We start from the raw sequence: 19662 nt of genomic DNA, 5'->3' as shown, positions 1-19662 counted from the left end.
CCCACCCTTATCCTTCATAGATGGGCCAACAAGATCAGGAGGAAGGTACTGCGCCACACTGCGGCACCTGTACGAGGACACGGATGCCTTTTGGGTCTTGGGACTAGTTGCTTGAGTGGGGAGGTGTCTAGGACGTAAAGCAGTCTTCAGGAACTCAGGGATGCTGGACAGGAGGAGAGCGACAACTCCTTGCCATGTCCCTTTGATCTGTGTAGCTGACAACCGTCTTCTATTATTCATACACTAATCCCACTTATGGAGGTCCCTGCTCTGGTAGTTCTAGAAGGCTGTTCTTTTCCTTACCTTGCAAACTTTATTTTCACCTTAGGATAAGTTCTCAGGCAGGGAAAGCTGTCTTACGCCATGGTTGGCAGGAAATGTCTGACATTTCACACTTGGAGAAACTGATTGGTCAGATTTCCTAATGGTATACTGATATGTGGCAGAGCTGGAAACCCCCGCCCCCTTGCCACAGTAACTCTGTCCTCCTGTGACTGGGTTGGGGGCAAATGAGTCATTTATAGCTTTCCTGTAGGTCCTTTGAGCATGCTGTGTCCACATCTCCAAACTGCTTTCACTGTGGCAGTGCAGCCACAATTAACAGTCACACCTCCAGGAAGGTGCTACTCACACCTGTCCCTCTAGCATGGGCCTAACACTCCCTTCCCTACTCCCCCTGCATGAGATTACTCTCTTGGGCTTCCTGTGGCTTGAACTCAAAGTTAGCCAACTCTAACCTTCAGTCCCGGTTCTGCACCCCCTCCCAATCCCACCCCCACCCCCGTGGCTCCTCAGCAGCTTCACCTAACCTCAAGTTCAGGTCAGTGTTTAGTCCTCTGTTGCAGTCTATCTTCGTGGTCACACACTCGCCAAGCCAGGCTCACCCTCTAAGCAAACTTCTTAGCTATTACACCACCTCGCCTCTTGGGGTAAGGGGACTTTTAGTGTTCCAGTGATCAAGGCACAGCCCTAAAGCGGGTCTCCATGTGTCCTTACCCCGAGAAAGGGGTGCTGCTGTGAAAACTAGCACGTTCTTGTGTCCCCACCGAAGGGTGCACCCTCAGTTGGAAAGAAAGTCGATGGCTGCCCGCACAGAGCGATTGGTGCTGACATCCACGGCAGTGACCTTAATCTCAGTATCGCCAAACTGCATGGCAGCACGGATCTCACGGCGGCTGGGGGATGTGCCTGTGTTTTCCGGGCAGCCTTCAGGCTCAAGCTCCAGGCTGAGTGCACCACACTTGCGCACACCAGGGTCAGTGATGAAGCGCGCATCCTCCGCAGCGCAGCAGTACAGATTGATGAGCACACGCCGCTGGCCCGGGCGCGCAGGACAGTAGCTGCGCCTTACCTCCTCTCCTAGGGCCACCGACTGCTCTGCTGCTACGAAGCGCTCAAAGACATCCGTGCACCAGCGGCGCCCATCCCGAACCAGCAATTTCTCGGGTGGGTGGTGGCCAGGCACAAAACGATTGAGCACGCCCACACCATAAGTGAGGGGGGAGCGGCGCACTCGCACCACACCGGGTGCCTGGCCGAAGAGCACTGCTCCCTTGAGGATGGTGAGGCCCACGTCATGCGGGACCACAACGCGCAGGCCACGAGTGCCCAGGGCTTCCTGCACCGCGTGCTGCAGCACCGCCGACTCCGCAAAGCCGCCCACCAGGAATAGCAACTTCACACCCTGCACCTCAGGCTTAGCCAGCAGCATCTCTGCATGGCAGGGACAGGTTTGGGATGGGGTTCAGAAAGAGAGGGAAGAAGACAGTCACTAGGGCCCATCATTTCACCATCTCTGCTGCTGCCTCCACTAGTACTCTGGTTTGGTTTTTCAAGACAGGGTTTCTTTGTGTAACAGAGTCCTGGCTGCCCTGGAACTCTCTTTGTAGATCTGGCTGGCCTCAAACTCACAGAAATCCACCTGCCTCTGCTTCCTGAGAGCTGGTATCAAAGACATGTGCCACCATGCCCTTGCCCCACTGGTACTTTAATACCTAAAAACCAGGTATTAACTAGTAACCTTTTTCTCTCTCTCTCTCTCTCTCTCCTTTTTTTTTTTTTTTTTTTTTTTTGGTTTTTGGTTTTTTCGAGACAGGGTTTCTCAGTATAGCCCTGGCTGTCCTGGAACTCACTTTGTAGACCAGGCTGGCCTCGAACTCAGAAATCCACCTGCCTCTGCCTCCTGAGTGCTGGGATTAAAGGCGTGCACCCAAGGTTTCTGGCACTCATCAGTGGTCCTGACAGCCCCCAACACCCTACTCCTTTGCTACGTCTTCATCCTGCAAAGGGCTAGGAATGTATTCACACTGACCAGGATAGTGTCCACTCTACACACTATCAGCTCATTTAACCCCATTTACACAATGGGGAAATGGAGGGACCAGGCCTCCTTTAGCTTGGCAGAACTAATCACCATATGTTGTTTGTTCCAGATACTATAGATGATTCTGGGATTCATCCTAGGGTAAGGATGTATGGTGGTTTCCAGGCATAAAGGAGAGAATTTTTTCCCCAAGCCTAAAGTTGGTGATGAGTAGGGCTCCGTGCACTCACCTATGTGTTGGATGATCCCACTGACCGTGGGTTGAAACAGCTCATTCATAGCCTCACAGGACATCCGGAGCATCCCCTGTGAGGACCACTTCACGAGGTTCACACTGTGGGTGGTGAAGGAGACACAGGTTGGCCCCCGCTGTTTGCTGCCACTTCTAGACAGGGGTCCTTGTTCCCTACCCATAGCTCCATGGAAATCCTGTTGGGAATGCCCAACAGGAAATGCAGATGTGATTGTTCGCATGGTGTATAAAGGGGTGGACACAAACTCTTCTCTATCCCACTCTGCTGTCTGCTTGGCTTATGCGACTCATGCGTGAGATGGCAGAACAACTTACCCTTACTTCAAAACAGAGGAGCCAAGAACATTGAGTGATGGGGCTGGGACGGGGAAGATTAAATTTGCAGCCTCTATCCCTTATGACACCACTCTGGGCTGCCAATTCCTGACTGCTGGTGGACCTGCCCTACCACCCAGTATTCACACCCCTGTCGCTGGCTGTCTAGCATGGTGTATGTGTGTGTAATTAACCACCCTGGGGCCCACGACTCTCCCTTTCAAGAGCAGGCCACATTAGCAAACGCTGCCTGAGCCTTCGTGAACCTGTGCCCACCTGCTCCTGCGCAGGGCGGTCTCCACATTGTGCCCTCGTTGCTTGCGGTAGAAGTCAATGAAAGAGAAAGGAAGCGAAATGTTGAGCGCCCCCGCACGGTGCGGGCCTGCCGTGCGTTTGCGGGCCTCGAAGGCAATGGTTAGATCCACCCAAGCTGCTGGCCGTTGCCTTTTGAATTTGGCAATGAAGTCCTCCCCGAATATGCGGCAGAGCAGCTGCTCAAAGGCCAAGTCCACGCCTACTGCTCCATAGGGACCGCCTGCAGCGGGGTAGGAGATAGAGAGGGTGTCATTACCAGAGAGGCCACCAGGGGACCTGTGCGAGCTGGGCGGCAAGGGTACTTGCTGGTCTACTTGCCAGAAGCCTTGTAGAGCTCCTTGAGGGTCCCGTGAGGCTGCTCCAACTGGTGTACCGTCAGGTCCACAGTGCCACCCCCGCAGTCGGCCACCATGTAGCGGTCTCCTGTGCCGGTCAATACAGGGGAACATTAAGGGCCCGTCGGGGCTCACAGAGACTGAACCACCAACCAGGGAGCATGCATGGGACTAGGCCCTCTACACATATGTAGCAGTTGTATATAGCTTGGTCTTCATGTGGGACTCTTAGCAGCGGAGCAGTTGCCTGCCTTTAGGACCCTTTCCCCCTCCTGGGCTGCCTTGTCCAGCCTCAATGGGAGAAGATGCACCTAGTCTTACTGCAACTGGATATGTCAAGGCTGGTGGATATCCGTGGGAGGCTCCCCTTTTCTGAAGAGAAAGAGGAAGAGTGGAGGAGGGGAGGGAAGGTGGGGGGCACTGGGAGGTGAGGAGAGAGCTTCAGTAGGAATGTAAAGTAGATAATTTTAAAAATTTAAGAGCCTGTCTCTCACCTTCAGTCTTACACTGCCCCCACCCCAGCCTCCAGCCCTGCTCCAGGTTCCAAGCACAGCTCTGGGAGACAGTGTGGAAAGGGGAAGGAGCTGGAGGGCTTCATCTCAAGCTCCCAAATAAAGATGCAGAGTGTGCAAGGGGGATGATTTGAGGGCTGAACATGGAACCGAATCTCCTGAAGGAATGAGTTAGGGGTGCAGCTGTGAGTAGGATGGGGTGCAGCGGACTGAGGGAAGGGGTAAGCTTCACAAATGTACCCTTGCCCCAGGCCCCCAAAGGTTCTCTGGGTGGTCTGAGGTGTTCCTTCACACCCTGCTGCCTCACCTTCTTGCATCTCTGCCCACAGCTCTCCCACACCGGCCTCCACCAGGAAAGTTCGGCTGTGGCGAGACCTACGCAGCTGCTCCCGGGCTGAGGTTGGGCACAGCAAGAGAGTGAGGTTAGGAGCTATCAGCCTCAACCCTGTCCTTACCACAGCTGTCCAGAGCACTGCAACAAGAATGACCCCAAGCCCCAGGCACTAGAAGCATTTCTGTGATCCAGAAGAGTAGACCTTGGTACAATCAGGCCCAAGTGACCTCGAAGAATCCTGGGTGGTACATGTCTCCAAGTGTCCCAGGGAAGTAAGTTCAGGGCTTGGGGCCGCTCCCTGCCAGGGAGATCACATTTAGGAGGAAGACCAACACTGACTACAGTTGTCCTTGGGCTCAGTGCCTGGGTCTGGCTGCAAGAACGTTGGCCACTGAGGGTCAGGGTGGGACAGGGCTGATGTGTGGGGTAACAGTTGAAGGGTGGCTGTTTAAAGAAAAGCCTCTGAAGAGCAGGTTGGGGCCCAGCCTGTCCCCTTGTTAGTGTCCATTGAACACCTGCCCCCAAGGCAGTTTGTGTCTCCCTGGCCCTCAGACTCTGCTTTCCTGGTCAAAAGGGAGATTGTCCTCAACCTAAGGTCCTGGAGCCAGGGCAGTGGCCTCCCCCTGCACCACCCTCCCCTCCCCCATCCCTCAAGTCTACCAGGGACATTTCTGCCTCTGCCTCTGCTTGGGTTCCCTCAGGACGATGACTCCCTCTTCTTCATCCTACATAGAACCTCCAGTTTCCTTGACTCTCTGACCTTCCAAGGGCACTTGCCATCAAACCCAGCATGAGGCAGTAACCCTGGGGCAGCTTACCATGTCGAAAGCTGGAGTCGATAGACCTCCGCTCACCCAGGCGCCCACGGCCTGCAGTCCGGCTACTCAGGTCCATGAGCTGGTGCAGGCGAAGTTTCCGACAGTAGACAGAGGCAGCCTCAGGCTCCAGGGCAATGAGGAGTTTCTCTGCATCCTCTCGAGACACCAAGCCAGCCTGGGGATAAGAGGTGGTAGCCAGCACCATAGACAGTCATATAAGATGGCGCTCTGGGGCCTGGCTGCTCTCACCTCTTCTTCCCCTATCACACACCATCTATGCTAAGCCTGCCAGGTTCCCTTCATGCTGCACACAGCTGAAGCTGCCTCACAACCACGGAGAAGTCAGGCTCGGGAGGGAGGGCCAGGGCCAGGGAGTCAAAGGCTACAGAGCAGGAGATGGTATGGCAGCAAGTTTCCCATATCGGGGGCAGAGCTGGCTACCCGAGTGCTGGCTGTGGTGTTACTGGGGAAATTCTAGCATGGGTGGGTGGGTGGGTGCAGTGGACTGGAGGGGACAGTGGGGCACTGCTGGGCTCACCAGGCTGCTGTCAGATATTGGTCATAGGTTGTCCCACTCCCAGGAGAACTTTGTTCCCAGAGAATCTGCTATCTCGGGAAGGAAACAGTGAAATTCCAGGCACCGTGACAGGCCAGTGGGGTAGGGAGAAACACTCCGGGTCTGTCATTTCCTGCAGCGGGACAAAGGCTCTCTCCAGAGAGTTTAGACTTTGTGGAATTCCATGCATTTCTAAGCAGGTTGGGAAGAGGAAGATAGGTAGGAGTGGTGGCTTCCTGCCCAGGACTACCTTTCAGAGCTGGCACCAAGGAGCAATGTGAGAGGAAGCAGGGCAGGTAAACAGGCAGCCGTGTTTGTTCTGTCTGGGGACACCTGAACCCTGCAGAGAGGCTCCCTGTGCTTCAAGTCCCTCCCTTCTAGGGACAACCATAGCCACCCATCTGGCCCTCAGCTATAGGCATATTGCTATCCCCAAGGAGGCCCAAGGTAGGCTTGAGATAACCTTTTGAATCTCCTAGGGGTTTGTTCCTCAAGGCCCCAAGGGCAGAGCCAAGCAACCCAACTTGCTCTGTGAGACCTCTCTGTCCCCACTGGAGAGGGTAGTGTCTGAACCCCACATTCTCTGTGGTTGGAAGACAGCCTCACTGTGACCAGTTCAGCACCACAGCTGTCTATCTGTGGCATCCTGTGAAACAGGGCCGGAGCTAGACTCCAGCAAGATTACATCCTTGCTCAGAACTTCCTGGTCCCGTTCCCTCCATCCTTCGTCCCATTCCAAGAGTCCATCTTCAACAGACTATATGAACAGTACTCCTTATCTTGGGCTCTGCTAGGACTATACCTCTTGTCCTGTTGCTCTTGTTTTTACAGTGTCCCCCACCCTCTGGGGTGGGATGACAGCCCCTCCCCCAAGTCCCAGCAAGGGAATGGTGAATATCTGTACACAACGATTTTGTGGTCCTCCAATTTGAAGGGTAGATGAGGTATGGGCTACACCCAGGAGCATCTTGGGTGGGGGTAGGGCACAGTTCTCACCAGGTAGGCGGCCTCTCTCATGAACTGTTTAGCCGGTTGTTTCCAGATGGCAGGTACTGTCAGCACCCAGCGCACAGCACCCTTCTCAAGCATACACTCGCTCTGCTCTCTCAGCTCCTGCAATGGGGGTGGGGTGGGGGGATAAGGGGATGGCCTGAATCATTTTCAGCTCTCCCTGGGAGCTGGAAGGACTAATGAAGCCACAGTGAGGGCTTGTCAACTTGGGGAGAGCTATCGTAGGAGTGAGAAGTCTGACCTTCCTTAAGCTGGGTGGCCCAAGTCCAAGTTCGAAGAGACAGGACAGGGGACTGGAGATGGGCTGTGACCTGGCAGTGGCCACTCGTCATCTGGACACAGGGTGGGATGAGGGGAGAAGATGGGAATAGGGGGCTAGGGTGTCCCCATGCCAGTCAGTGGGTTGGGAAGAGCAACACACCTGAAGGGCGTGCTCCTTGAAGAAACGGAGGGCATGGGCAAACACTTCCAGAGCCAGCATCTTCTTCCCATTTACCGCCTCGAGCTGGGTCTTCAAGGTGAGATCCTGGCAGAGACACGGGGCCATTCTATAGGAAGCCATAGCGCTGCCCTGTTTCCTGATGAGTTCCTCCCAATAGTCACCCCTGTCCCTTGCTTCTCATCCTCTTTTGTCTCACATCAACTCTGCCCCTAGTCTTTAGTTTTGCCTCTTGCTCCCCTGACCCATCCTCACAAAACCCACAATGGGAGTCTTGCCCTCTGTCCTGCCGCTACCCCACCCTCTGGCCCCTAATTGGGCCATTCCTCTGGCCTTTTAGCTATGTCCTGCTCATTCCTCTGGCCTTTTAGCTATGTCCTGCTCTTCACTAACACTGTCTGCTCCCTTCTCAGTTCCACCTCCCTAGCAGGAGCATGGCCACATGGGCTCACAGTGGCACTGTGAATCTTCATCTTAAACTTCTCAAAGTAGAGCCAGTCCCGAGCCTCCTCAGGGTCTAGGTCGTGGTAGTAGTCACGGGCAGTGTAGCCAAAACTGTGAAAGATGCCTTCTGGGGTCAGCAGCAGGCAAGTGGGGGTCTTCTGGTGGGCCACGCCTGGGTCCCCTCCCTCCCATTTCCTGTGAAGACAAAGGCAGTCAGGGGAGCCAGAGGCAACCTTCTTTCAGTTGGGTGCTGGCCCTGGGGTCAGTTGTGTGACCAAGAGCAGGACATAACTTCCCTGGACTTTTTTCCATCTGTAAAATGAAAATATTGGAAGTGGGAGTGTGATTGTAATCCCAGCATTCGGGAGGCTGAGGAGGAATGACTGCCAGCCCAGACTAGAGAGTGACACCATTTCTCAACCCCACCCCCCTGAATAATAATAGTACATATCTCTTAGGGTCTCATGAAAATCGAAAGGTGCCTATTTAAATCCCTCTATCAATGCTGTCCCTGAGATCCCAATTATCCAAGGGCTCTGAGAGACCTCTGGGCAGGGTGCCCCATTTGACCTCTCCTCAAAAGTATTATGAGCAACAACAAGCTATTGTTCAATAGCCTGTGCCTGGCCTCCTGGTGTATTTTCCTGGGACCCAAGCAGAAGCCATCTCTAGGCCAGTCACTGTGTAGTCCTCAAGGTTGTTTTTCAAGGCCAAATTACTTCAAGGTCTTTTATGACTCCTTCCTTTGTTTTTTTCTTCCCTCCCTCCCTCCTTCCCTTCCTTCCTATTATTTTTGGAGCCTAGGCTGGGCATGATGGCATCTATAACCCTGTCACTGGGAGGAGGGGTGGGGCGTGGGGATCAGTGGGTCTCCAGAGCTCCACAGCCAGCCTAGTCTAGTCCATAGGTGAGAGGCCCTGTGTCAATAAAACAAGGAGCAGAATGACAGAGGAAGATACCCGTTAGCTTCTGGCCTTAATATGCATATGCACAAATACACACTATACATATCTACACACAGTTAAAACATATACCCCCAAATTAAAGCTCTGGATTGGGGTTATAGTCCAAGACCACTGTGTAGCATGTTTGTGGCTATGGGTTTGATGTCCAGCCCTGCAAATAAAAATAAATTCATGAAATGCAACCTTCCTGTAGTGGGTAGGAGTACTCCAAACAAGGCTGAAGCTCGGACTCGAGGTCTAGTCTTTAGCCTTTTGGCTAATGAGGAGTCCTAGAGATATGCAAAGGGCTCTGATAAGACCCTGTCCCATGATTTTTTAAAAAAAGATTTATTTATTATTATATCTAAGTACACTGTAGCTGTCTTCAGACACACCAGAAGAGGGCCTCAGATCTTGTTACAGATGGTTTTGAGCCACCACATCCCTTTCTGTGTTGCTGGGATCTGAACTCAGGACCTTCGGAAGAGCAGTTGGTGCTCTTAACCGCTGAGCCATCTCTTCAGCCCCCTGTCCCATGATTATTTCTAAGAGCAGGCCTATACCAGAATTTGAAGTCCCTCCTTCAGCCCAGTCTCCCAGTCGAGCTGCCCATACCTCATCATGTGAATGGCCTCAGGGTCACTAGCAAAGCTGAAGGCATAGCCACTGGATGTGGTTCCAAAGTCGATGGCCACAACCACAGAGAAGGAAGCCTGCTGTAGAGCTCGGGCCTCTGGCTTCTGCAAGTACAAGACCTAAAAGTCAGACAACAGCTAACAGAACTGCCTCCTCTTCACTGCCTGTGGCCCAAAGCAGCTTTGTCCCAGTCCCACTGGCACTCCTTCCTGGTTTTAAAGCCCACCTCCAGGCTGAGACCCGGCCATGTGCTCCCAGCTCTGAAGGTCTAAGGCCTATCAGGTAGCCATGACAGTTTGGAGTTGGAGTGACTGCTCTCTAGCTCCAGTTCACCTGACTTCTGCCCAGACTCCCTCAGCCATTTCACAGCCTGCTACTAGCCTTGCCCCAGCTGGGAGCGATTTGCTTTTCTGGGCTGCCTTCTAATATATGGATGTGCATCTTTGACCTCCTGTTTTTATAACACAAACTGGAAGAGCAGAAGGCCCCATCCCTGTGTAGAGTTGTCTGCACTTTTCTCCCAAGCTAGGTCTGGGCTCCCTGCGAACAAGAGGGACACCAAGCTGGATGACCAGGACAAAGCCATGTAGGGGAGGTAACCCAAGAAATATAACCCAAGAAAGCCGTGGAGAGAGAGGCCATGTCTTAGAAACTTCAACTGTGCAGTTTCTAAACATTTTAAACACTATACATCTCCCTGCGATGGGATTTAGAGTCTGTTAGGCCCTGGTTGGCAGAAGTAGCCCTCTGAGGGCCTAGAAAAGTCACATGCTTGCCCAAACAGGTCAACTACAGGGGCTTCCGGGAGCCATCCTGCTACAAAGAGCAGTCGGAGCAAGTTTAGAGCTTCTGTTTCAGTGCTCCCTCATTGTTACATCTAGAGCCCAAGGCTTTGGGGGCGGGGGGGGGGGGGCACAATCACTAGACCAGCCGAGTGATCCCTGACAGAGGTCCTGTGATAAGCCAGGTATGTATGTGGAGGTGCCTGGGCACAGTTGCAGTGTGTCTGGGTGCCAGAGGAACAGGGACAGGGAGGCTCTTTCCTTATCACACTTCCCCAGCCTTGTCTCTGTCACCGCTCCGCCAGGCACCGCCCTCCTCCATACCATCCATACCACTACCACCCAAATTCCCCTCCAGTCAGGGCTTACTGGAGACTGTGAAGGCGTGAGGGGAGCGATACCACAGCTTTCCTGGGTCCTCGGGGAGCCGGGAGGGCTGGGCACCGGGGACCTCTCTGGGCTAGAGCCTGTAGGAGAGAGAGGTCGTCACCCCAGAACAATCTGGGAGGCAGGAGTCTGGAATAAGGGTTCTTCTATCTGTTCTCACTGAGCCTGGCTGAGGCTAAGGGCCTTTTGCTCAGGAAGTAAGACTGGAGGGGGTGGGTAGGAAGGGCATACATGACACAGGGTTAGAGTCTCTGTGCCTGCCTGGATTAGCCAGAAGTAACCGTCTCCCTGGATGCTGACTTATATATCACCTGGGCATAGCTTCCCAATTCCCCTTTAAGCACAGAGAGGAACAGGAGAGGCATGGAAGCATTTTGTAGTGAAAGACAGAGTCTAGAGATGAGCAGGCAGGAGCGATGGGCAGGTGGGCTCCTGTAGCAGGACTAACGGGAACTACAGATGCTGTGACATGGGACATTTGGCCCAGAGGCTGGCTGTTCCTTTCTGCTATTAAGTTGGGCCACATGGTCCTAATCAGGACTTGAGGGAGCTTCCCCACCCCCCAAAGGAACAAACAGGACCAGAGGGGAAGGCAGCACCTACTCCCAGCCCAACTCTGTGTCTCGGGATATCCACAGCACCAGGAATTTTGATTTCCTGTCTCAGCACACACACATACACTCACATTAGCACTGGGGGCAGGAGGGTTTCTGAGAGCGCCCTGAAGGGCCAGGCCGGGGCTGGGAAGCAGAGCAGTCTCCAGGAGGGTCTCAGGTCTGGTTTGACTCAAACACTTGTGGGACAGAAAGGCCAGCCTAGCGGGACACCTGTCTACCAAATCACTAGCCACCATCATGTTAAGTTTTGCTAAGGGTCATAGGATGGGATGGTGCCGAGACCCTGATATCAATGGATGGGGCTAGGAAGGCTGGCAACAGAAGTGGCGGGGTCCGGCACAAAGACCCTTGTCAGTGGGTCTGATTGGCTGTATCCTGGGCCACCGCAGGCTGTGCTCTCTCAGCCCAACCAAGTGATCCTTGGCAGTGGTCCTGTGATAGCCGAGGCATGTTATGTGTGGGTCTGTACAAAGTGCCTGGGCACAGCTGCAGTGTGTCTGGGTACCAGAGGAACAGGGTCAGGAAGACTACAGTTCAACATCCCCTCCCTTGGGCGTCCAGTACAGACTAGGCCCTGCTGTCAGCTCTAATGTAAGAGGCAGTTGCTGTGGCTTGATCCTGGGAAGGGAGGCAGGAAGGAAGGGCCCAGCCCACCAGGTCTTTGTGAATGGACTTCCTGAGGAGTGTTCCTCCTGCCTGCTGGCCTTCCACCCTGCAGAGAGCATAAAGCCTACACTCAGATGAGAGCAGATGTGTGGGGTTCAGAGCACACAGGCTTGCCTGCAGACCACTCACATCACACAGGTGCTGTGCTGTGCACAAGGATCCACCTGCACACTCACAAAGGGTCCCATGCAGACACTTGCACAAAGCATATGCCAGGCCTTTTCATACAGACAAGAGGATGCATGTGCACACACTCAGAGGTCTCTGAACAGATACTTTGTATATATAGGCCACCCCTGCACACATGTGCATGCACATGTGCACACACCACACTACACACACACACACAGTGGAATTTATAGAATGGCTCTCAGGAACCTCTGCTGAGAGAGGCAACAGGGGCAGCAGCCTGTAGTCTGCATTCGGAGGCAAGTGGGGTGGTGGGTGGGATGAGCAGAAGAGGTCTTACTGATATACAGCCCTTGCAGGCCCATTTCCGGGACAGTCAGCATCCTTGCAGTCTCTGTAGCTGTGGACAAGAACAAACAAGCAAAATGAGACTTCCTTCTCCGCTGCTCTTTCACTATCCCTGCTATTTCTTTACTCTGTTCCAGAGTCCCCTGACACTAATCCTCGGCATCATACCATTTCTCCTAGAAACTCTCGAGAGTGTCTCTCTTGGAGATAAAGGTGTCACCACCTTTTGAAAACCACCTAACAATTCTGTTATCATACCTAATCAAATTCCTTTCTATCGTTTAAAGCTCAGTCTCTATAGGCCAGGCTTGCTCAAAAGTGATGGTTGCTCTGTAGGAACTACATGTATGTATGTATACACACTCACACACACACACTCATATGCACACATATTTTCATCACTTACTAAAGATGGATGGAAAAATTTGAATAGTAATGAGATGAATATGCTTGCTTCTTTTTTTACATAGAAAATTAAATCATAGAGAGGCACGGTGGCTCATGCCTCTACTCTCAGCACTTGTAAGGTGGACACAGGATGATCAGGAATGCAGGTTCACCTTAGCTACAGATCAAGTTGAAGGGTAGTCTACGATACATGACACCTGTCTCAAGAAAACCAATACATAAATAAATATTGGCTGAACATTTGATATTGCAGGATGTAAAGCATCTTCAACATTTGTCAGAGTTGACTGATATTTTGATTTTATAATGGTCAAGCTAAGCACACTGCTTCACCTAAGTACACAGGACAAAATGACAGAAGTATTTTTTAATTCCATTTCAGAAACTGCAGGAAATTCTGTTCTAATCTCAAGTCAAAATTCATTCATTTATTTATTTTCAATGAAACTCAGCTCAGCAACTCAAGCAGTGATCTTTAAAATCAGACATCATCATGGCTGGAGAGACGGCCCAGTGCTTAACAGCTGCTCTCAGAGGAGAGGGGTCAATTCCCAGCACCCACACGGCAGTTCGCAACCGCCTGTAGCTCCAGTTCCGGGGGAATCCGACGCCCTTTCCTGGCGTCTGGGGGCACCAGGCATGAAAGTGATGCACAGATAGGCACATGCAGGCAAAAATAGCTATACATGAAGTAAAAAGTCATAAAAATCAAACATCCTTTAAAAAGCAAAAACAACAAAAGAAACCCACCAATTTTTTTCTAACTTAATACAATCCAGTGATGTTTATCGTGAGGGAAGCTGGTAGAATGTTAAAAGTCTTTGTTTTCTGTAATTAAACCAGCATGTTTCTATAAGGAGTCATGTAAGAGTTACACAATTTTGTATGTACAGTAAAAACACTGTTACTCCTATCTCAGAACAGCCTCTAATCTGAACTGAGGTGTTTCTGTCAGCTTTCACTAGCAACTCGTGGTGGACGGGCATGCAAAGGGAGCCGCGTCTTCAGGACCAAGGCTGCTGTGGGCCAGCACTGCCAGAGACAAGCAGATTCATTCAGATTTTCATTTTGAAGTAAATTTTGGTCATTGAGCATTCGGTAAACTTATTGTTGCCGAATTTTCATATGATCTGTTTAGTCAGGAATCCTCAGAATGGGATCAACTGCTATGGTTCAGGAAATTGTGATCTGTACCTGTTCTGGAGACTCAGGTGACCGTGATCAGACAAGCATCAGAAAGTAAGGTTGACAATGCCAGGCATAGTAAGGATGTGAATATGACGTCACTGTGGGAGAGACCTGGGCTGGGCCCTCCTTTAGACTCGGTTTTAATGTGAAGGGCAACAGGAAATCTTGGAGGTTTGGAAGTTTCAGGGTCAGATGGAGCATGACCACTTTTGCAGTTTGGTGCCTCTGGCTGCAGGAGAACATGTGGAGGTGGGAAACCAGCCTGGTCGCCATGGGTCTCCAGGCTACAAGGTGACAGTGAATGTGCACCTCAGAATGAGTGGGGACATTTCAGGGGCAGTGGTTTGAATCAGCAGAACTAATCATATCTGTTAAATGAGCCATAGGAGAAGATTTGTGTGCCTTTAGCTGGGGGATGGAGGGGAAGATAAAGAAGACAGGCTGCAGGCCTGGCTGACAGCAGAAAGGGGCAGAGTGTGGGTACAGTTTCGAATGGAGGTAAAAAACCAAGCAATCAGATATATAGTCTGGGGATGGGGAGAAGTCTGTGAGTTGGAGGTATGCGTTAGAGAGGCGTTGCCATGGGAGTCTAGAAGGAAGAATGGGAGGGAAGGGAGGAGAAAGATCACCTGGAGGCTGGGCATGTGGAAGTAGGCTGAGGGAGGACCATGACAAGCCCAGCAAGAGAAGAGGGTGAGGCTACATGATTTTAAGAAGTCTTTAAACAAACTAGAGAGATGGCCCAACAGTTAAGAGCATTTGTGTTCTTATAGAGGACCTGGGTTCTGTTCTCAGCACCTACACGGTGGCTCTCACAACTCCAGCTACAGGAGATCCAGCACTCCTCTGACTTCTGTGGGCATCAGGCACACATGTGGTGCACAGGCACACATGCAGGTAGAATACTCACACAAATAAAATAGACAAATAAGTAAAAAATTTAATGAAGTCCTTAAGATAGCAAATACCTGTCCTCCTGGCCCTAGACAGATAACCCCAGATAAAGCTGAGCAAATGAGACCAGACAAGCTTGGCCAAGAAGGGCAGACATGAGGACCTGGATGGAAGCAAGGAAGGTTATGTGTTCATGAATTTTCATTTTAAAACACATTTTAAAATTTCTAATTATTATTTTGGAGGGGAGAAGTTAAATATGGGGCACACACGTCTGTGGTCACAGGGGACAACTTCTAGGAGTCCTGTCTCCCCTCCCAGCTTTCCGTGAACTCCAGGGATCAACTTAAGTTGTCCGGTTGGTGTGCTTTTACCTCACGAGCCAGCTTGCTGGTCCGAGTTGATTTATGGCCCATGGTTATGTATTAATTACTATTAGATTATAAATATAATTATTATAAGCCATGGTTATAGTTTGGTTCCTAACATGGGAGGTATTTGAGCTTGAACTTGTTAGAGTCTAGGCCCAAGCCCTATGCAAGTTCCTCCAACTCAGCAGTAGTTCTGTTACTCAGTGTGGTCTGGGTCCAGCAGCACCAGCAGCACTGTCCTATCCAGGGGCTTGTGGTAATGCAGACTCCACTGCTGACCTGCTGAGTCCAAACAGCTCTCCCTCTCCCTCCCTCCCTCCCTCCCTCCCTCCCTCCCTCCCTCCCTCCCTCCCTCCCTCCCTCCCTCCCTCTTTCTTCCTTCCTTCCTTCCTTCCTTTCTTTCTTTCTTTCTTTCTTTCTTTCTTTCTTTCTTTCTTTCTTCCTTTCTTTCTCTTTGTCTCTCTCTTCTTCCTTCTCTTTCTTTCTTCCTTCCTTTCCTTCCCTTTCTTTCTTTCTTTCTTTCTTTCTTTCTTTCTTTCTTTCTTTCTTTCTTTCTTTGTCTCTCTCTTTTCTTTCTTTCTTTCTTTCTTTCTCTTTCTTTTCTCTTTCATTGTCTCTCTCTTCTTCCTTCTCTTTCTTCCTTCCTTTTCTTTATTTCTTCCTTTTCTTTCTTACTCTTTCTCTCTTTCTTTGTCTCTCTCTTCTTCCTTCTCTTTCTTTCTTTCTTTCTTTCTTTCTTTCTTTCTTCCTTCCTTCCTTCTCTTTTTTTCTTTGTTTCTTTCTTTCTCTTTCTCTCTCTTTCTTTCTTTCTTTCTTTCTTTCTTTCTTTCTTTCTTTCTTTCTTTCTTTCTTGTTTCTTTCTGAGACAGTTTCTTTGTATAGCTCTGGCTGCCTTGAAACTTGCTCTGTAGACCAGGCTGGCCTCAAATTCAGAGATCTGCCCACCTCTGCCTCTCAAGTGCTAGGATTAAAGGCATGGGCCATCACTGCCAACCAGAACCTATATTTTAATGAGATTTCTAGGGTAATTCAGATTCTCCTTATCATTTAATTAACATTCAAGTGTTCTTCATGTTTGGTGGCCTGCAAAACATGGGTGACTGCTCTTATCTGTGAGTCTGGCTACTCCTTTAAACAAAGGTGGAGGCTGCTCTCTGTATCAGGAAGTTTTGTTAACAGAACACAGGCAGACACAGAGCCCGGCAGCGGCACACCCATGCACACCCTTGCTCACACACCATCTGAACACACCCATCATGGAAAGGCAGCCAGATTCTCGTAGACTCCTGTCTATCCAGGGTATACCTGTGTGGTCAGCACCATGGAGATTTCTAGACTCTCGAAGAGGCTGCTCTCAAGGATGAGGGCTGTGACTCTGGGATGATGCCGAGAAAAGGCAGAGGTAATGGAGGGACCTGTAAGAACCTGGGGAGTCAGGGCAGAGCCCAGCTCAGGGCGAGAGGGTCCGCTTTAGCTGGATACCACAAACTCTCCAGAGCTGACAATGGAACTTTATTGGACATCTACTTACAAAGTGATGTTAGCTCGAAAGCAGCCATGCTAGGAATATTTACACTGAAGAAATTGGCAAAAACTACGAATCAGGCTTTTCTCTTTCTTAGAGAACTGACTGTATTTACTGGCATGTTGCTGCATCAAAGTCCACTGCAACACGTACTGAGTGAGCATTTGTCATAGACTTGAGCTAGGTGCTGAGAACCACTTGGATGGATGGATGGATTTTCTGGGCCACGCTTATTGGAAGGTGGAAAATAACTTTGAACTTCCAAGGGACAAAGACTGAGTTGTTAATCTAAGGCTTAATTCCATGTCACAAGTAGATGCCTGTGCCTCCCACTATGGCCCACTATGGCACCTGACCTGAGTGTGTCACCTCTCTGTACCTCAGTGTAATGGGTAACACTGGGCTTGTAAGGACCAAGTCCAGCTATGACAAGTGCAGGAAGAGGCAGGGAGCTAGGCATGTGTGGACAGTGACCTTTGCTTCTCTGTGGATTAGTACTGGGTCTTACTGGGAATTTTATTGTACATACCCTGAGTTCTTTTTGACAGAGTTAGGAACTGAAACACATTGTGACAGAGTTTCCACAGGTCCCTAAGAGGTGGTGGTAAAGGACCTGCTGTGCAAGATACACATGTGCCCCGTGTATCTTCAAGACCTTCTCACTGCACCATGCATATGCACTCAAAAACACTCGAGGAGAATGCTGACTGAGGGCTTGGGACAACTTAGCTCCCAACAGCTAGGCCAGTGTACAGAGTTGGAAGCAGATGGAGGCAGACCCCCATCCCGGGGACTTTCTAATTTCACAGTGCCAACATCTGAGTTTGAGAGTCACTGAGTAGAATAAGTTGGTTTACAGAAAGTCACCCCATTTCCCAGTGAAAAAAACTGCATGCCAAATCCAGACCCAGACCCATTTAGCCCTGCCTATGGGCAGCTCTTAACTCTTGGCCTCATGACTCTGACTCTTCAGATTCACCCTGACCTACATCCCTGAGTGCTGTCTGACAGACAAGGTCTGTCAGTCATTGAAGACCAGGACTGGGTGTGGCCAAGTGGGAACTCAGAGACTTCTCCAGATCTCACAGTAGCCTAGAATTCTTTTGCCCTATGGACACAGTTCTCCAAGGGTCTCTTGTTGCGTGGGGTGATTAGGATGCGTTCCTGTGATCTCCAGAAATCTGCAGGTGTGTCTTGCTGGGCTTCCTGTTTCTACATGATGCTCATGAGAACAAAGAACCCACTCAGATCTTAACATTCTTCTCGGGGACCCTGCCTCTCAGCCTAGCACCCTGCCAGCCCTTTATTGCAACAGGACTGTCAGCAGGCTACGGTCAACTGGGGCCACAGGATCAGATCAGAACTGGCACCCAAAAGGCTGCCCCACCCTATGAGGAGATGACTTCAAGGAGAGGGGACCAGGAAAAGGCTGTGGAGTGAGGCGGCCACTCCCTCCTGTGATGGCTATGGGTGATGGGAATGGCCATGGGTGGTCCCTCTCTGCCTCAGCTTTGCTCCTTATGCCTGCACCACCCCTCTGGGTAACCTAATCATCCATCATCAGGGCAATAACTAGTTCACAATCTCTGTTCCACCAACACCTAATGCCCATTCATCCATGACCGCTCTCTCCAACGAAATTTTTCACTCTCCATGGCTCCAGAAGTCTGCATAAGTGTTCCTTTCTTCTCTTTCCTCCATCGACAGACTTACTCCACAGATAACTCCTCTAACCTTATAGAAGCTCAGACCCCACCCAACTTGGATTCCCACCTTTTGAGAGAAACCTGAGGTCTCTGGAATATTGACATCCTGATCACCCTGACGCTCTCCCACATCCCTGGGTCTCAGTGACTGGCGTCTCCTGAGGCAATTCTTGACACAAATACATCCAACCCCTTGTCTCACTTCTGGCCTAGGCAGCAGGTCCCCACAACTGGTTAAGTGAGCAGGCCCTAGTCCACAACGACTCTCCTGCCAGGCTCCACCCCACCTCCCCTGCAGCGGTTTCTCCAGACTAAAACTCCAGTGGGGTTCCATAGCCCCAGGTAGGAGCCAGAGCTCAGTTGCCTCCCCCTGTCCAGGCCAGCGGGCCCGCCTCCTCGCCTCCTCGAGGAGCTTGCAGATCTGCCCCCACCCAGCCAGTGGGCTCACAGTTCCCCAGGGCAGCCTCTGCAACTCTCTGGGAAGCCCAGAGGTCCTTCCCCAGCTCACCTCCGCCCCTCGGACAGCTCCTCCGGGTCTTGTCGCCTGGGTGCTAGCTCAGAGTCCCGCAGCGGAGCTTACAGTGGACCTCAACGTGCACCAGGCCCGTCTCTGCACCCTCCCCCAGGCCGGATGGCCGCACTCGCCGCCCAGATGTGCGAGCCGGGGCGGGGCCTGCCTGCGCGGGGCTCAGCCGAGGGGGCCCAGCCCGAGCCCCTCCCAGTTCCCTCACAACACAGCAGCACTGCGGGCCAGCGGGCCAGCGGTGCCTCCCCTGCTCAGAGGGCAGCAGCACAGGGGGGTGGGATGGGAGAAGGCAGAGGGGGAGGAGCAGGGTGTGCGGAGAATTCCAGACCCTCAAAGACCTTTTGCTGCTCGCATTTCCCCAGCTGCCCTCCCTGGTGCTGGGCCTTGGCATCTGCTGCCCAGAGTCTAGTCCCCTACGAAGGGTGACCCTGTCCTAGGTCTTTGCAGTCTCCTCAACACTTTTTCGTCCCCGATTGTCTGAACTTAGGGTGAAGGCAGAAGCTAGGTTTCCAGGCTGGGACCTCAGGCCTGACTGGAGACCTCCCAATTTGCCTCAACAGTGAGAAGTCCTCAACCTTTCGAATGAGGCTTACGGCCTTCTTGTATCAACCCAGGACCTCCTGGTGATGCCAGGTTCTGGCTTAAGTCAGGAGACTTGTAGGGGAAGCCCTGATGGTCAGGTGCTTGCCTGAGCTCTGTCCGGAGCTGACTTACCCTGCCCTGTACTCCCAGGATCTGTCAAGTCCTCTGGTCCCTGTGCCCCACAAAGGCCCCAGATGCTTGCAGACCTTACCTCCTTGTGACCTGCTCCCCTAGACCCAGCAGCGGACAAGGAGGGGAGCTGCTTTTGTTCTCTGCCATGTCACCCTTTGCCAGACCT

At 51.6% G+C, this 19662-nt stretch overlaps 1 protein-coding gene across 3 annotated transcripts; it reads right to left on the bottom strand.

The window, feature by feature from the left end:
• Positions 1-293: 293 nt before the first annotated feature.
• On the bottom strand, positions 294-18867 carry Hspa12b (heat shock protein 12B). 3 transcript variants are annotated; one of them, NM_028306.3, is made up of 13 exons: positions 18765-18867; positions 12157-12216; positions 10387-10484; positions 9215-9339; positions 7664-7850; positions 7194-7298; positions 6758-6874; positions 5206-5380; positions 4361-4447; positions 3525-3629; positions 3168-3426; positions 2554-2657; positions 294-1713 (listed from the first exon to the last, which is right to left on the bottom strand). In NM_028306.3, the coding sequence occupies exons 2-13, from the start codon at positions 12197-12199 to the stop codon at positions 1061-1063; spliced, it is 2058 nt and encodes a 685-aa protein (NP_082582.1). In that variant the 5' UTR covers positions 12200-12216; positions 18765-18867; the 3' UTR covers positions 294-1060. The 3 variants fall into 3 exon arrangements, with proteins under 3 accessions (NP_082582.1, XP_006500308.1, XP_011238095.1); XM_006500245.4 differs by lacking the exons at positions 12157-12216; positions 18765-18867 and having other exon boundaries at positions 5744-7298; positions 10387-10413; XM_011239793.3 differs by lacking the exons at positions 7664-7850; positions 9215-9339; positions 10387-10484; positions 12157-12216; positions 18765-18867 and having other exon boundaries at positions 6758-7104; positions 7194-7286.
• Positions 18868-19662: the final 795 nt, after the last annotated feature.

This window comes from Mus musculus, chromosome 2, assembly GCF_000001635.26.
Source record: "Mus musculus strain C57BL/6J chromosome 2, GRCm38.p6 C57BL/6J".
NCBI lineage: Eukaryota > Metazoa > Chordata > Mammalia > Rodentia > Muridae > Mus > Mus musculus.
Note: the sequence above shows the minus strand (reverse complement) of the source record. Positions and strands in the feature narration are given on the sequence as shown.

Excerpts from the sequence above, each read along its gene's own strand:
- Hspa12b (NM_028306.3), bottom strand. The coding sequence starts at position 12,199 with ATGCTGACTGTCCCGGAAATGGGCCTGCAAGGGCTGTATATCA. Across the intron at positions 9,340-10,386 it reads TCACGCCTTCACAGTCTCCA|AAGCCAGAGGCCCGAGCTCT; the intron begins GTAAGCCCTGAC and ends TTGTACTTGCAG. Across the intron at positions 5,381-6,757 it reads TGAGAGAGGCCGCCTACCTG|GCTGGCTTGGTGTCTCGAGA; the intron begins GTGAGAACTGTG and ends TCTTATCCCCAG.